At 37.5% G+C, this 18,404-nt stretch overlaps 1 protein-coding gene across 2 annotated transcripts in view; it reads right to left on the reverse strand.

Moving 5' to 3' along the window:
- The window catches only part of RSPO2 (R-spondin 2), a 53,868-nt gene extending 35,964 nt beyond the window's left edge, over window positions 1-17,904 (reverse strand). The window contains exon 1 of one of the 2 annotated variants that reach the window (XM_053467429.1): window positions 17,799-17,904. In XM_053467429.1, coding sequence (XP_053323404.1) covers window positions 17,799-17,892 — 94 coding nt within the window. In that variant the 5' untranslated portion in view covers window positions 17,893-17,904. The remainder of the gene's footprint in view (window positions 1-17,798) is intronic. The other variant, XM_053467430.1, reaches the window with a different exon arrangement.
- Between the last annotated feature and the right edge of the window lie 500 nt (window positions 17,905-18,404).

An 18,404-nucleotide genomic window follows, 5' to 3' on the forward strand; every position in this document is an offset into this window, starting at 1 on the left:
CAATTATCAAGATAAACAGCACATGGTAACTATTACAACAGTAAAGTCAGTAAGTCAGTAGGTAGCATATTAAGTAGACGATCACTTAGAAAAACCAGCAAAATCAAGTTTGTCGTCTGCTCCCTAAATGAAACAATACAAAAACAGAATCTTGGGTTCATAATTATATTTTTTTGTGTGTGTTTGACTAAGTAACGCAATAACGAAATGGAAGTTTTAACAAGATCTTTCAATCATAGCTTAATTTTCCCCTAACCACAGAATTTGTTTGGCCACAGACCGCTGGTAACATAAGAGAAGCTGAAAAATGGATTATCTAGCCCCTATACAATAAATGCAAAGAGAAGAAACAAATAAGATCGAAGAGATCGACATGATCTGGTCATTGTCTAAATCTCACCTTAGGTCATTGTTGCGTTCGATACATAAGTTAAGGTGCAAAGCGATGCTTCTATTCCTAAATATAATGCCGACTAGATAGTATGGACCGCTTAAGGCACCATTATCGTTACATATTTCACGGTGTGTGCTCGCATTATATTTTGGAATAAAAGGACTGCTTTGCGCCTATTCTGGACTCTATGGAAGTTCTTTGCGCATCCAGTTTTCCCGTTTGCTAATATCCAGGATAAGACAATGTCAAGAGCAAAGTCATCAGATGACGCTTAGGAATGTTGGATTTATTTCTGTTAGAAAACCTGTAAATGGAGGTGCTACCACAGAAGCAGCAGTTTCTTTTACCACAGTCTTGTCATATTGCATTTAATAGCGGAATAATTTGTGTGCTTTTACTTGATTAAGGAAATAGTGTTGATGTTAAAATCCAAAAGAGATTTACACCCCCTACCTCCATCTCCCTACAATAATATATGATATGATATACTGGACAAATTCCAGGCCGTAGTTAAGTATTGATAATTACCAGCTATATACTACAGAAACTTCTAATGAGGTGTCATTAGCCACCTGCTTTTGCGACTGAGACTGTTTCACACGAGAAGTGCAATGGGTGAAATGATTATTGAAAATTGGCTTTGGGTCATAAGCTTTACTTCAGAGAGATCTAGAATACAACCAGTTCTGTGAATAAAGCTCTCATCCCCTTGGGGGGAGGGGAAAAAATGCAAACCTTTTTAGAAGACGTTTTATAACCGAAACAGACATGCGCCACTAGCATTAGTTTGGATGTGTCCAATTAGCTGTGCATCTCCCCAACATTTCAGGTGTCAAAATTAAGACCAGAGACACGGCCACCTATAGCCTTCTGTTGGAGCTACAATGGAGGTCTGCGCTGCAATTGCGAAGGCATACTTTGATTTTATACAACGCCCTGGGTCATTCAGAGGAGATAAGAGGATCTCCTCAATAAGCCAATGATCCCTACTGCCCCACAAAACCAGGACCAAGGAGAACATGGAGCAATCACTTCAGGGCCCCAGAGTGGTAGGGCTCCTAATTTGTAGTATCCCAAGCTGCTCCACTGCGTCATAACCTAGAGCTTATAAAAACATGAAATGTTATGGAATAGTTTTACAAAATCAGAATTTTATATTATTGGAAAGTTAACATCTGTCAGCTATTAAACTACTCTTGGACATTGCTTTAATGGAAATTAAGGATTCCTTTTGGAATGTAAATGTATTCAATTTCTGAATCAACTGATAACCGAGGACTTAAAACAGCCAACCATTCGCATAAACGGCTTAAATATTCAAATTCTGAAAAGTCAAAAAGGGCAAAATGTACAATTATATAACAGAGGTTTACAACTCATCTTAATCTGTTAACAGAGAAGCTTAAGAGTTAAGGACTTGTTTATAATGTCTTTAATTAATGGCTGAAGGGAAAGTGATTGGATCAATTTGTCACCGTGTTCTAGTAGCTCCCTGCAATGGGCAAACTAATCGTGGGGACTGGTGTGTACCTGGATTAAATGATGTGTAGGTTTTTAATATATATCTATCTATCATGAGCCATAACGATTCCATAAAAATAAGAATGAAATTACATTTTTCTTTTTCTAAGTGTACATACCACTCAATCTATACATACTTTCCCATTAGCAGTTCTTATATAGTTTAGGCTGTATAAAAAATAATCACTTATTTGTTAAATCGGTCCTTTCGTTTAGAAGTGTCGGGCATTATAGTGTTAGAATGTAGGCCAGTAGATCATTTAAACTATGTAAAAATGTATCAAACACTGATGTGCGGTGCTGAACAGAGTTGCATAAAGAAAGATACCAGCCAACAATCCTTAATAAGGACTTTGTTAACTCATCATATCCTGTAGTTCCACATTTTAAATTTGTTACAAATAATAATGGTTTATCCATGAAAAAGTACTTTAGTTCAAGTTGATGCATGGCAACACTCAGTTTGAAGATTCAGTAAGACTTTAAAGCACTTCCAATAGTTCTAATTTCAGTAACACGCAAAGCAAGACAAGAGCCCCATAAATAAAATTAAACAAAGATAGAAAAATTACAGAAATAAAAGCACATACTAGAAGCCCATCTGGTCACTGCACAAATGTGAGATATGGAGCCCTTGCTTAGCCCAAGCTTTGTCAGGACTAATCCTTCTCAGGTGACGCCGCTTGTATGCCACCACATTCAGTTGATCTCCTCAAATATTTTCCTTCCTCTCGTCCTTAAGCCTTCCAGAGAGATTTAAGTAGCACAAGCTAATGTATTTTATCCACTGAACATCAGATTACACCATGGCTCACTTGTTTTAGGAATGAATGAAGGACCATGGGGGGGGCTTTACAATTATACAAACCTTACTTAGCTTTCACTTATAAGAAAATAAAAAGGGATATGATCCTTGGGTCATTAACAATCAGCAGTGCTTATAGATTTTAATCTATACCATAATTTCGGGAAAATGTCCATTCTTTTGAGCAAACCAAATGCTCTGAGGGTAAATATTATTAAATGTTAAATATAAATATTAAATGTTATATTCTCAGTTTCTGCCATATTATATACATAGACACATGAAGAATAAAGACCAAATCATTATAGAAATATTCAGTTTAGGTTTTCTAGCATAATTACACAACCTAAAAATGTAGAAAAGGAAAGTAGGACAGGTCCAAGAAATAACCAGAACTTGGTATTGAACATGGACAACTTGTTTAACCCCCCTACCCCCCAATAATAGGGTAATTAAATCATACCACTTGCTCACATCACAACGCAACATACTACTTCCTGTAACACATTGCAATGTAAAACACGGGATGCGGGAAACCGCAAGAACACATGGCGGGAACACACTTTTCCCACAGCAGAATGTTTTGCCTTTTTTCGACATTTCGCATGTGCAAATGTTTTTGTCCACCTGTAGATAAGGGTGCCTGCATTAGCCATGTACGTTTTATATGTTACCGACAAGCTAAACGGCTGGTAACCCTACTGTGGGTATCGGTATAGGAAAGAAGTCAAGGTCATCCATAAGGAAGGACGCCACGAAGGATGTAAAAAAAATCAAAAAGTGTTAAATATACAGTATACGTTTTGGCATATTAAGAAGGAAGGCCAGATCAAAGCTGCACAAATATCTTTTATATAGAGGAGAAATGGACATTACTTCTCCATGCGGAATATCCTTCCAGCGGATGCCAATAGCATGAAGAGATTCTTACTGTACTACATGATGTACAGTTCCAAGATGTCTGACAGGACTACCCAACGATAGTATTTCCCTCTTATAATAAAAGGTCACATAGCAGAGGGACAAAATACGTTCTCACTGTGGGGGGGGGGGTTAGTAGATATTAAATCACTAGAGTCCTAAATGGGAAAGTTGATCACCGACGGGACACAAACAGTTTAGTCTATTAGGCTCATAAAAACAAATTTATGAACCACAGTATATTAGTCAGACATTATTGCTTAGTGGTGACTTCACCAAGGCACGGCTGAAAAATAGGCTAGGAAAATAAACAGAAAACTGGAAACTTTTTATATTTTGATACGTCAAACAATTTTACAAAAAAAAAAAAAAAAAAAGGCAATTTTTGGGAGGAGGTCACCCATTCATATAGTTTATATCTTCCAAATGTGACCGACCCTCTTTGGTGTCCAAATAAATTTGTCTTCTTTTCTACCCCTAAAAAGTATTTTAATTAACTCTCACAATAGTTATTGTGCATGTCTCCATTCTACAGCCATAAAAAGCATAATGAGAAAATGTATTTACAAATTAAAAATTAAATTGTCGATTTAGTAGAAAAATTGTTTAGGTAGTGCCCAATTAACCACCCCCCTCCAAAAAAAAAAAAAAAAAAAAAAAAAAAAAAAATGTAAAAAAAAATTAAAACCTAAAAGAAGAATCTATTCAGCCCATCTATTCTGACAATTATTCCTGCTGTAATCCAAAAAGATATGTTAAGGTCGGCTTGCAATCCCAATCCAATTGCTCAATTTGCCCTTACTGAACAAATGAAAAAAAAAAAAAAAAAAAAAATGTTGGTGTCCAATATTAAATCAGTAACATATAGCCATTACATAAACAATTGCAATATTAAATGGAACTTTATGTAAAAGCTTTTAATAGAGTAAGAAGAAAAAAAAGTTTCATTGAAATTAGTCAAAAGAGGTCAAAGACAAACCTACCATGGAAACTCAATTAGACTCGGGCAGTAAAAACTCGAGATCTGTTTATGTTGGACATAACAAGCCTTTCAACCATTTTGACGCAAAACCAGTTAAAGTTTAGATCGGTTTACCCTTCCTACAAAAGATCTACAGAGCGATGTTAAAAAGCATTTTTACTATGTCCCGGAGAGTCAGACTAAACAACAGTAATAAAAAAAACAAACTGATTAGAAAAGCTCAGTCAAAATTTACAGATCCCTTAGCTGTTCAGATTCATATCTGTGTCATCTTACTTGCGCTGAAAGTAACTGACTCATTTCCCGTGAACGCTAGATGCAAGTAATGACTAATTTAATTTCCAGTGAAACCAATGGACATACACCATTAAGTATCTTTATTACCATAGTGTATCGTCATTTTATTTATTTGCAAAGCCCTTACTTCTTCTGCATACTCATGACAACATGTACTTCAAGGCAAAAAAAAACCAAAACAAACAAAACTAAAGATTATACAGAAAGAATAAAACAAATTAGACAGGGCTTCGTTATGACTTTTCCCCCCAGAAACAACAAGTCAATTACTAAATCATTCATTTCAATGAGAATATCCATTTTTCTTCATTCACTTTTCTTGGACTAAACTTTTTTCGGTATTAATAATAATTTATAAAGTGAAAAAAAAAATAAATAAAATAAAAAAAAAACTCACCTGAAATAATGTGAAAAAATAAATGAGAAAATTACTTTCCACAAATACTGCAGCTGCCCAAAAAACACTGTTTGAAATGGCAAATGTTGGGGGCGCATGTACATTGGGGGAAAAAAAAAAAAATAGAGCAATATACTGTAAATAACAATGTGGTGTATGATGTGAATATCACTAACAAACGTAGTTATTCAGGCCCATCAGAGAGTTCCATTTAAAAGAATCTTTTAATGGCTTCTTTAAAATCTGTGAGACAGAAATAGTGCCGTATCTCCTTATGTAGCTGATAAATAATCAAAACGCACTTCCAGGAAGCTGCAGCATAACACAAAGTTTATGCAAAGACGCTTAGTTCTAAGAGTCCAAAACGAAAGTCCAGGAGTTTTAATTTTGTTCGTATTCTCAACGCGTTTCACCAATGTTCATTTGGCTTCCTCAGGAGAATCACTCCTGTTGTCCGTATCCTCGAAATTCAAATAAGTTGTCTATGTGATTCGCCATAGGACGAGAACCTCTCTCATTGCAGGAATAGTGTATAGAATGCTTAAGAATCCACATTTCATAGAAAAAGTTATGTGCACGTGGGAATTTCTGGTGGGGATACGAGCCACATGATGAAGGCCCGAGCGTGTGCAAATAAAAATGCTTCTTATATTCATAAGCTATATCCATTAAGTTTAGGTAGTAAAAGATGAGGAAAGGATGAATACTACTTGTAGTAAGTGTTTATAGCCATGCCTCCAACTTTCTTGGTTGCGTATCATGCCTTTAGTTTTTTCTTCTAAGCTCCGGCTACCCGGAGCCTTCGCTTGTGGGACACGGCCAGGACTGCCCACTGACGGGCGGTCCCGTTAACGTTGATGGGCCGATCCGCTAACGCCAGGGGAAACACCCCCATTGAAAGGGGAGGGAGAGTGGCGTGTCAAGACCCCGCTGCTGCGACCCGGAGGATTTGGGTGTTGACCCGGAGAATCGGTGCTTCACCCTATAAAACCCCCGAGCTCCTTCATGTCGGTGCTCAGATATTCTGAGACACTCTGTATGATACAATGTGTCCCCAGCTGCGAGCTGTGTTTGCCCCTCTCTTCTGCCCGTTTACTGACCTATTGACCTTGCTTTTGGAACGCTGCCTGCCTACTGACCCTGGATTGCCCATTTGACTTAACCTCTGTGATTTTTGCCTTTCCCCGTTTTCCACGAACCATGTCGTCACACCTGCATATTGGGCTCCTCCTCCATACAAACTACAGGTATTAGAGGTATCTCACCGTACCCGACATAGGCAGGGAGTAGGGCATGACCTGGAGAAGCGGAGTGAGTATGAGTGCGAAATCCCTAATCCCTAATCCATAGTTAGCAGGTGAAAATGCGCTATTGCCAAGACGAATAAAGGATATAAAGTAAGAGATGGTAAAATAATCACTTCTGAGAGGCAGAGACAGGCAGTAGGAAATGAAATTATGATAGAGAAGACCTGAATATACAGCTTTGCCAAGAGAGGAGGTGTAAAAAGAACAGCGGACGGCCAACAGCTGATCTTTAAAAAGGCTCAACATTAAAAATTTAAAAAGAAAAAAAAAAAAAAGTGCAATATACATTAATATACAAAAGGTGTTTTCTGTTCACTCTGACATCAGCCCTTCAAACCCATCAATAAACCTTGCATTACATCATTGAACACAAGGACAGCATGTCCTATGCATGCGCCGTCTCACAGCAGGGTAGACACATTTAATAAAATCTTGTAGCCGAGCCATAGCGTGCATCTGGAAGCAAATAAATCCGTGCTCTATGAACCACTGCAGTGCTATATCATTATTACATTGTAAAGATTTGTTTACATCTTGGGCGAATTTTCCTTAAAGCAGAAGAAACAGTGTTGTTACCGAATTGCCATGGGTTACGGATATCTCATCGCCAATATCAGCAGCAAGGTCATCACAAATAGCTTAATTAAAAAAACGTTATGCAACATGCAAAACCACTTTTAGTAGCAATTGCCCGATATACAGTTAACTCCTTACAGTCTTTGGGTTTGTTCATCCCGGTCTGCTTTAAAACGAATTATACTTCTCACAAACCATCTAATGCCTCCCCAAAATTCACAAGCTGAACAAACACGGAATCTACATAGAATCCAAACCTGGTTGCCGTAACCAAGTCGTTGCCGACTTCCAAAGGACTTCTAAATGGAGGAAGCTCCGGTATATGCATCAAGTTGGTCTTTGGGGTCTTTTCTACTAATACACAGTATTAAAGGAAAATCAACTCTGCACTCGGCCCAGGCTGATTCTATTCTAGAACACTTTTGTTTCAGCCTAAAACTTGGTTTTATACTTTTTTAGTATGAAACGCCCAAATGTATGGATTGTTCAATAGCAGTCACAGCTTTTAGCCCAGTTACATTCTATAATGACAACAACCTATAATTTGAGCCGTTTGCTTGGTAATCAGTGTTTTGGAGATAAATAGAAGTTTCCTCTTTTCTTCTCCCCTCCACCATTACAAAAGACTGCCTCCACCAATCAACAACTGGGGAGAGATAACTTAAGGGGGGGGATGAATAATTCTGCAGATCATGGGGGGGTTACCTTTCTCGGTGGTATATACATAAGGTGAATTTTATGGCAAATATATTTTTCACTTTAATCTGTAAACATCTTTATAAGTTTTTTTTAATGTATAGAACTGCAAAATATTGGACAGCTGCACTCTGAGTAAATCAAATTCCAGAATATCCCGAATTCTCTCCAGTCTCTGATCATTCGTTTGGTTCTCCAAAAAGATGATGATAGTTGTTTCTAATACCACCATACCTGGGAACCCTCGGGTTTCAGCATAGCTTCCTTAGGTCAATACAGGGAAATTCCGGGTGACAGGAGCAGGGTTGCGGCACACCCCACCTCCCCATTACAAATGGTACGTGACCCGTGATGTAGACAGTACAGCCAACCGAGAGCGCCAAGACATCACCGGTACAACCTACCCTCATCCCGCAAGAGAGGGCTTCGGGTAGCCGGAGCCAGACAGTGCCCAGGTATGAATACCACCCCAGTTGCAAAAAAAAGCAAGTATTTTCACTGGCCTGAATTAAAGTATTTTTTCCACAAAGATTGTAAGCTCGTTTGAGCAGGACCCTCCTCACCTGTTGTCTCTGTTAGTTAATTTATGTTACATACTACTTGTTATGTCCGGTCTACCCATTGTACAGCGCTACGGAGTTTGATGGCGCTATATAAAACAATAATAAATAATAATAATTACATATGCCTACAGTATGTTTGGAACATTGCCAAACTTACAGTAAATCAGATTGTTAGTTTCTAAAGCATACAGATCTGAGTGTGACCAATATTTCGGCCAGCATGGTAACTTAATACAACGTTACCGCTTGCAGAATCATCCAGGTAGTGACATAACAGTGGAAAATGTGAACAGCAATCCTGTACGTTTCCTAAAATACATCATATACATTAAATGCAGACTTTGATGTGCCATTAAGTAGTCATTGTGTATAGATTTATCCTCTTTACACTATACGTAGAGTCCAATAAAAGCCTCTGAAGTCAAATGGACTTTTCAGAAACACTCTAACATGAGGTAACATGAAATCTAAGTCTTCTCTGAAAAATCCATACAGATTATTGTATGCGGTGCAATAACAGAGCTTGGTTTACAGGCACTTCAGCAAAACGTCTAAATGATTGCTTGCCATAGGTCAAGAGAGTAAGAAAGCAGTTCCCATGCAGTAAACCTTTGTGTCTGTGATTGCCCCGGCCCTTGGAGTGACAAGTTCACGATCGTACAATAAGCAGTCTTTGCGTCGCTCCACCAGAAAATGGATTTCTAGAAGAAACCAACCTTTGGTGTAACTGCGGAATCTAACAAGGATAAGACTTAAAGCATTGATGCATCTACCCAAGGTTCTGGTCCAGACTGGGCATCCAACACATCGGGAAAATGACAATAGGCATTAAATGCCAGGACTGTCCCTAAAGTGCCAAAGCCACAGAGTCATCACCAGCCTGACCCTGCTAAAGGTTCAATTTGCAAGGAAAAAGAACCTTGAGACCACAACATTCTTTCCTTGGCACATCGGTGATTCTGGTCCAAAATATCTCCCTGAAGAATATTTTAGAGTTCTTACAAATCACAATCAATCTACTATAGTTAAGGAGTTATAATACGGTTTATAGAATGATGCAACATAAAACATTTACATTCTATTCATGAAGATCATATTTTAGCCTCTTGTTTTTCCAAAAGAAAGAAAAAGAAGATTCTGCTGAACCTCCCTATGTATTTGCATGAAAGAATGATGAGATACAAGACTACCTCGGCTGTCATATATGTTGGATAGCTGGAGTAGCCTTTTAATATTTTGTTTCAAAAGGCAGCGGTAGTTACTTCATGGGAACCAACCCAGCCCTGCGGATATTGATGTAACAACGCCGATCTATACAGTGTACCATTACAACCGATCTGTGGGTCTGTAGGAGCCAGACATCTGATACCAAACATTGCTGGGTTAGAATCCTCATCACTCTCATCCACCAGGAGCAGTCAGATTGTAAACTGGTCTAAAATGTATGGGGATATAGCCAATAAAAGAGGGATCTTCAGTGTATTTACTTATAATACACATGGATCCACAATACAAATACAAAACATAACAAAAACACATCAAGTTTAATTTGCTTTTGTTATAAAATTCAATGAGTTTCACACGGTTTATTGCAAACTTGGAGCGAGTCTGTATAACTTAGACTGGTTATAAACAAACACTAGATAAGGGGGGGGGGGGAAACACGCTTCTGCATCTTGTTAAATTGGTTTTTGAAGCAAAACATTAAATGAAGTTAAATGATCGATCTGATTTCCATTTCAGCCTGCATGCAATTGATTTCTACCGAGTCAAACAGTTGCCCTGCGCCAAGAGTTTTATTTCATTAAGAAAATTCTATTATGCCGCAACTGAGCTCATGTAATGGAGAGATCAGAACGCCAAAGACATTTTTGTGGCACATGCCCCAAAGTGATTAACCATAAACACATGGGATCTGGAAAGTTGTAGAATTCTAAGAATTTTTTTATTCCTCGGTCACAATCAATATAAAAAATAAATAAATAAAAAAGGGCTCTAAAACGATCAAGAGAAGCGTGAGGTTTAATACGGATATGGTTAGTGATTTTACGGGTACTTTTGACCAACTTAACGTCTAACCGTTTAAGGCATTCTACTAAAATCAGGTATCTCTTTATCCTCATCACCACAAACACAAATGTTAGGCAACGGTTTGTGTGTCAACATTTGTGGGTCACCAGAAGAACCAAGATTTAACATAATTGGGATCTTTCTATTAACCCTGTAAACCCAAGTAACTTCTGAACCTGAATCAAATTTAGTATAACCTCCCACTATATCCATAAGCCCTACATAGTGTTTTTGTAACAAAGGCTATAACTGAGGGCCTTTAGTTACTGGTTTGGTAAATGGGCCTAGTAGGTGAAGTGGAGGCCTAGTAGGTGAAGTGGAGGCCTAGTAGGTGAAGTGGAGGCCTAGTAGGTGAAGTGGAGGCCTAGTAGGTGAAGTGGAGGCCTAGTAGGTGAAGCGGAGGCCATTGCTTGCTTAACATTGATTTGATTCAAGCAAATATATAGTCATACAGCAAATACAAAGCCAACTTTTATCTTACACCAAAACTGAGCGTGAAACAAAAATTCTCCATGTTTTATCATCTTCCTAAAAAGGTCTCAATACGCTTCAGACGCCAAAGAGAAAAAGAGAAAAAATACACAAACAAACCTATTTTTCGAGGGTGTTTCTGGTACAATATCATAATTGTTCACCTAAAGAGACTACATATAAGCTACCCAAGTACAACTCTGCATGACAAAAGCCGTAGATTCAAACTAAAAAGGAGTCAGTGGCAACGAAGAACCCACAATGAGTTTGTGTTCGGTTGCCAATGCTCAACTGTAACATTCATGAAAGGGAAAACATTGTTTCTAGGTGATTTTGTAGAAGACTTTTAATCTATTTTTTTTCCAGAAGTCTTTGACAACCTGCAGGTAATAATGTACAGCGCTACAGAATATAATGGTGCTATATACAATAAATAATAATAATCTCGCTCTTTAAGGAGTCTCTTCTTGCGGGCTTATTTGATTTGAGTCAATTGAAAGGTAGACCACGTACAGCACTCAGGTTCACATCTATTCTCATCGGCTTACAGATTGTAACGGCGAGGTCTTCAGGGTCACTAAATCCACCTATCCTTAAGTCACCGACAATGTAACAGGTGTATTTCGTACAAGACAAAAAAAAAATTCACCTCGCAAATATTTTTTATTTTATTTTAATACATGCGCATGCTTTTTAGCAACCCGTAACTACACAAAAAGTCCACAGCATCTGCCCATATTAAAAAGAGGTGCAAAATAACATTTCTAGCGTAAATATTGAGCCTTTGTTTGCTGGTAATGAGATGTCCAGCACAGAACCAATTCAGCTCATGTTGTAGTTAATCTACTTGTTCAATGTGGTAGGGGAGATCAATTAAAAGCAGCTTAAGTTATTGTAATGGGACAATTCACACAATTGGGAGCTAGATCTCTATTCAGTTCTTGCGCTCACAATACCCTTGCTAAGCTGGGTTGTAAAGCAGAAAGTACAACTATCATTCTGCACGGTCTAGCCAGAACTTTAAGTAGTTCCACATTTAATTAAAGACATAGTAAACCCTTTGTTGGGGCAGATTTTCAGGTCACTTTTAAGTAATGCAATCAAATTTGAGCTAGGAGGGAAAAAAAAAAAAAAAAAAAGTTTAGAATTCTCCAAAACATCTGTTTGACCGACTTCAAAATGAAACCTGCTTTATAATCTAACGTATAAGTTACTCAAAACTTTACAAGACGCTAAATGTTTAAACCATTTTGCTGGTGCATTTTATGAGAGGCCGTGCAAGCTTTATTGTTCTCCAGAAAATAGAGTTTAAAAAAAAAAAAACACAGGTAGTAATGATCTTGTTAGTAAAAAGCTGTAGAATTAGACGCTGTTTGAGTAACATATTGGATATCCATTAGAAAAAAAAAAGGTTTACAACAGAAAAACAAAATAAAAATTTTCTAACATTAAAATAACATTTTCCCAGAGATACATTGCATGAAAATGTTTGGCTAGAATATGAAAAATAAATAAAAACTATACTGCTTTATAAAAAAAAGTAAAAAAAAATAAATAAAATCAGCATTCCTTAAGAAACCACTAAACACAAAAGCTACAATTGATTTAAGTCAGCCTTAGATCACTTTTAATTTTTTGTCCTTATTTATATTAAAGTGATGTTCTTTTACCAAAATGCACCTAGTGCAGATTTTTTTTTTAAACTTTTTTGTGCATAGTATTTTATTTAAAAATAAATAATTCTGTGGCAGCCATTTCTTATTAAATAGATCTTGAGTCAAAGTTAACAAAAAAAGAGCATTTAACACACACATACGCATTATATATTTAAAATATATGGAAAAAATAAAAATAAATTAGCAGTAAGGTGACTCTTAAAACAAAAATGCAAATAACTCTTCACCAAGATATCCCTTATTGCTGTGCTACAAGAAATGTATTCCAGAACCATATCCATAAGGTAAAAGTGTGGCTCCTTTGCAGGATTCATGTTATATACCTGTACCCTGCAACCCTTGTGAGCGCCTAGAACAGGGACATTAGGGAATAAAAAGCGGGATTTTGGTCTAAAAGAGATACTGTCCCAGCCCCTAGTTTATACTGCAACACAAGAAAAAGTGGCAACTGTGTATGGCTACTATATACCTACTATGCATCAACATCAAAATCTGTAACCGGTCAGTAGGACTGCATGGTTACTGCTTTATTCTTAGACCCCTGTGTGTAAGACCCACACACCTGGGAGCTCCACAAGTTACCACACCTTTAACTTAAAGTTTATAGCTTAGAAAAAGGTGTAGGATGGGGGGCACAAGAAAAGGTTTTTAGTCCCAATCTTGGCCACAGATACGCAATTTATCAAATTTTATGGGAAGACTGTGACCCCCTTAACCTAGGCTTAGTCAAACCATAACATATCTGAGCTTAAGTGCTAGATCATTAGGCACAGACAAATAACATTTGGGCGTTACATGAGATTACGCTATAGGTACAAGCAACCACATGTACAATCACAGGATCAATAATTAGGTTACGCGATCTGACTCTCCAGTGTGTTGCATTTTATTGCCCTTGGATTGTAGCCAGGAAGGTTGTAGCTATAAGTTACCATCATGCTAGCTTGAGAAGCTACAAAATTGGGAACACATTTTCTTGGAATTATCAAAATACTTCCAACTAAGACAAGAAAATGCAAGTTTGTATTGGAACGCTGGAGGACACGTGCGTTTAGCGCGCTCTGGTTTAAAAAGAATCCAACCAGGGCTTATATAATAATTAAAAAATATTAGCCAACAGATCTCTAGTGTTTGCTAATCAATTTTATTGTGCGCTCAGAAAAGGCTTGTGATAAAGAATATAAACAAGGTGGGGTGGGAATAAGGGATGTGGGGATGTACAGGAATTTGTATTGCAGCCAATAATCCAATCAGCAGTTGAAAGATCACTTTTTTTGCATAACCTCTACTGTATATAAGAGTCCAACAATGCAGTTCAGTGAGTAAACCTTGCAGATCATACATGGTCTACAAACAAAAATCAGTTCAAACGGACCGACGTGAAACACTGCCCCTAGAGGCCAACACGCTAACTTACAAAATCAAAAAAACTTGTCTAAGCTATGCTGCAGGGGCAAAGGAGGCAAGAGAATATCAGTCATGTTGTCTGTTGTGTTATCATTTACCATAGACTACACGCATTTATTACAACCATAATATATAAATCATCGATGTATATGGAGCCATCATATTCTGCAACACTTATAAAATAAGTTTATAGAACCACAAAACAGCTGAATTCACAGCATCCGAGCAGAATCACCTTTTTTTCCCCCCCAATTTCAAGACACGCAACACTTACATGGGGCCTTTTTATAGCGCAACAGATCTTAGCAGGATTTGTATAAAGACAGCTATATGAACACAAAAGGGGAAAACCCTTTAGACCGTAATAGCAGGACCCTCTTCATCTCATCTCTTTGTCCCAGTCTGACAGCTCTAGCGTTGCCATAACCTTTGAATGCATGGACTGTACGAAGCGCTGTGTAAATTGTTTGCACTACATAAAATAATAAAATGCTTCTGGTACATCTTAAAAGAACTAAGCCTTTGGACTACATGGTGGAAACAGCAACATTTAAAATGCTGAAATATTAAAAAAAAAAAAAATCCTTATTCTGAGAATCTACTAGCTGCTAGTGATACAAACAGGATGAGCGCAAGAAGCTTGTCATCTCTTACACATCATGAAGAATGTGTACCTTGCTTTGTTCATTTCTTCTTGCGCTCCTACTTTGTGGCTTCAGAAGCTACTTCAGAGCTATTGGTTGGTACATGACTAAAGGCAGAGCCAAGGAACATTAACTCTTCACTTTCAGGGCATATATTTTCTGATTTTATTTAGATTTTTCCAATGTGTTCGTGGTGACCACTAAGCACCCTATGGTAGCCAGTTTTCAAGAACAAAGCAAACAACACCACACTCATCAAAAATGAGTAATTTCCCCAGGAAAAAAAAAACCTCAGAATCCCAGCAATATAATCTATGGTTCAAGTACAATGTGGGTTAACATTCACATCCAATTTTGGATTTATTAATTATTCATTTCCTGTTGACCTCTGCTCACATCTTATTTGAAAGATAATTAAACACAATTAAGCCAACCGACACTCCTTATGTATTGGACTACTACTCTCATAACAAAAACCATTCAATGCCATAATCCTGTGTAGCCGTCACAATAATTAGCACAAGGGTACGTTACAGTCTTGGGAGCAGAAGCAACCTCTACAACCTATTTCTCACCCACTCGACTCTGAATATACACCAAAATAAATAGAAATATAAGTATTGCTTATATTCAAAGAGAAAATATCCAACAAGTGACTATAATTGTATTGGTTTCATCACACTGTTTTCCACAGCTAAACATAGTTCTAACAATCCAAATCCTACTTGCACAATATATATTACACACACACACACACATTCTGGTGCAATCACTATATCAACCAAGCTGATTCAGTTCTACACTGGAACTGGTTATTAGGCATTAACCCCCATGGTTTATCTTTAAAAACAAAAAAAGAAAGACTTCAGCATTAAGATAAAATTAGACAAACCAGAAATCTTGGCAATTGTTAAAACTGGGTGTATAGTTAGTTTGTATAACCCTCTCACAATCAAAGGGTTAAAAATGCATTGTACGCCACACGATTTAGCCAATATATATTTTAAAACACTTTGCTCTGGCATCATATTACCGCAAGGGTTAACTCTTCTGGTTGCCAAAATATGATTTTCACAAGAACATTGATGTTCCTCACTGAATATCTAGGTTCCATAGCGGCTGCTTTATGATATACAATATTTTAAGTGTAAAATGCATATCTGCCAAGACAGCCCTTGGTTTATGATAATGGATTATGCCAACCCCCCTGGTTTTATTGTGTACAGTCACGGGGAGCTCAAAACATATGAGGCGGATGTTCTCAAGGAGAACATGGTTAATGAACACCCACATCGAATTAGTATTCCCCATGGTGGCTTTAACCAAGCAGACATATTTGGGTGTCTTCGACAGAAACGTGACTGCAATCCTTTCATTGATATGCCGTCATTTTTTTATTTTTAGAAAATGATCAGCAAGTGCATGGTAGCCTCTGAGCAGATAACACCCACAGGCATTTCTTGCAAGATGAAGTCATTTTAGAGGAGAAAGACAGAAATGGGGTTGTGGAGAAGGCTGATGATCAGCAAACATGCTGCAGAGACCACACAATTAAGCGGCATGCCTAATGTAGAAACCACGCTGACCCTACAATCATTTGCATGACCCCATTTCGTGACAACCAGGAAAAAGCCAGGATCTCACAAAAAAACTATTAGCATATATCAGCTTGAACAAGTTATGTTAAAGATGAATATAGACCCAATTTAGAAAAAAAAATAAATAAATAAAAAATAACATTTTTATTCCATGGGGACCGCTAACAGATTATATAAAACAAAAGTTATCCTTAAGTACCATTATAGATCCCACTTTAAAATTAAAGGAGAACAGAAGTCTCCAGTGATTCAGAAGGGCAATACTTGATCTCAGTCGCCAGTAGGCAACCCTATAATCCAACCAATCTACTGTTACTCGTGGAAAGTAGTAGTATGTATGGCTGGCCACGTACTATAGTAGACACGTTCTTCATACTGGGAATGTTACGGCAGCTGAATTTGCGATTCCCATACAGTATTATTCTGAAGGCATCATTGAAATGAGAATATAAATGTTATATTTTAAGTGGAATAGTGCGATTGTTCCATTTTTACCTTAAAAAAGGAACACTCCAGCCTGATTTTTATATTATATGTTTATTGGAGCCCATTTTGCATGGACTCCAATACATTTTACTGCATGCAAATCGGTGTAGGCATTATTGAGTTATTGGAATTAGAAAGGGAGACATTTGTCGGATTTAACCCCTCCCCCAGCTGCCTCTCCGGAAAGCAGGCAGCATACAGCAGTATGCTTCTTGTAAAACTCATTCTAGTAAACGTGAGCTGAGCTTCATCAAAAAAGTAGATCAGTAGCAGCACATTAATGTGAATGCTGATGTTTTGCTAGCAAGTTGCTGCCCAGTAGGGTTGTTACTGGGCATGTGCAAGAAGTTTGCATACCAATTCCTCTTGGTTTCAGTAGAGGCAGCCACAGGGGAAAAATAGACAGAAGTGTAATTTTTTCCCAACTGCAGGAACTGAAAGAATGCCTTCTCCAAATTGCACACAGTACATATAAATGTCCATATAAAATTAACTCCTAACATACATTAAAAATAAAAAAATATACATTTTGGGGGGTAAAACACTGTCCATTTATAGATGTCCTGTGTGCTCTTTATAAATAAAGCCATTACATTGAGCAATCAAGAGTTATATTCCAGAATCAAGATTTCAGAATTACTCAATCACTATGGATTCATGTTCAGCCTTCTAAAGGTCAATAACTCCAAAGTACCCTCCAATGATCACATGGTATTATGTAGTCATCACCCAAATATACATTTGAGGTATAAGGACTACCAATATTATAGGGCCAATGGTACCTGGTATCTGCTAGAGCCAGCTAGTCATTAATAGCCAAGCAACGTAGGAGTACAACTCCCATCACACTCAACTGGTGGCTGGGTGGGTACTATAGGAGTTAAAGTTCACAAGCACCGGTTGCTTAAATCGACACAGTTGCAAACTAACAAGCAAATGGATATACACTATATTTATCAATCAGGGTACCATGAAAAGTCCTCTTACCTCTTTTACTTCTTCTCCATCGGTTGCTCTGGCAGTGGCTGTAATCCACACAGTTCAGGATGATAAGAGCGAACGAAAACAATTTAAACTGCATTGGAACTATGCCAATTGATAATTGACACACACAAAAAAATAATAAAATATATATATATAAATATATATAATGTATAATGTGTGTATTGGTCGCCAAATTCAGTATTCAGCGCCTTTAAAGGTCAGCACCAGGACAGTTCTTTGACATCATCAGGCGCAGAGCTTCTCAGAAATGAAGAATCTGGATTTAGAAATAAAAAGGAGGAAAGTTGTAATCTTCAAAGTGTGGGCTAAAGGATGACAACCAGCTGAGCCACGATCTGGACACAGATACACGCATTTCAATGGGATTTATTCAATTAAGGTCATTAACACTTTGTAAACAGATTGCTGTCTAGTGCTAAATAGTCTTAAAGAAATAACAGGATGTAATTAAAATAGAACCCAGGTAAACTGATTAGCCCTTTAAATTACACCTGCTTTCTAAACCCTTTGCTCCATTAAATTGCATTAAGCGCTTGGAAGGGGACGGGGTGGTGGCAATAAAATAAATCGGATATTTTATGTATGCAC

Source organism: Spea bombifrons, chromosome 5 (assembly GCF_027358695.1).
Source record: "Spea bombifrons isolate aSpeBom1 chromosome 5, aSpeBom1.2.pri, whole genome shotgun sequence".
Taxonomy (NCBI): domain Eukaryota; kingdom Metazoa; phylum Chordata; class Amphibia; order Anura; family Pelobatidae; genus Spea; species Spea bombifrons.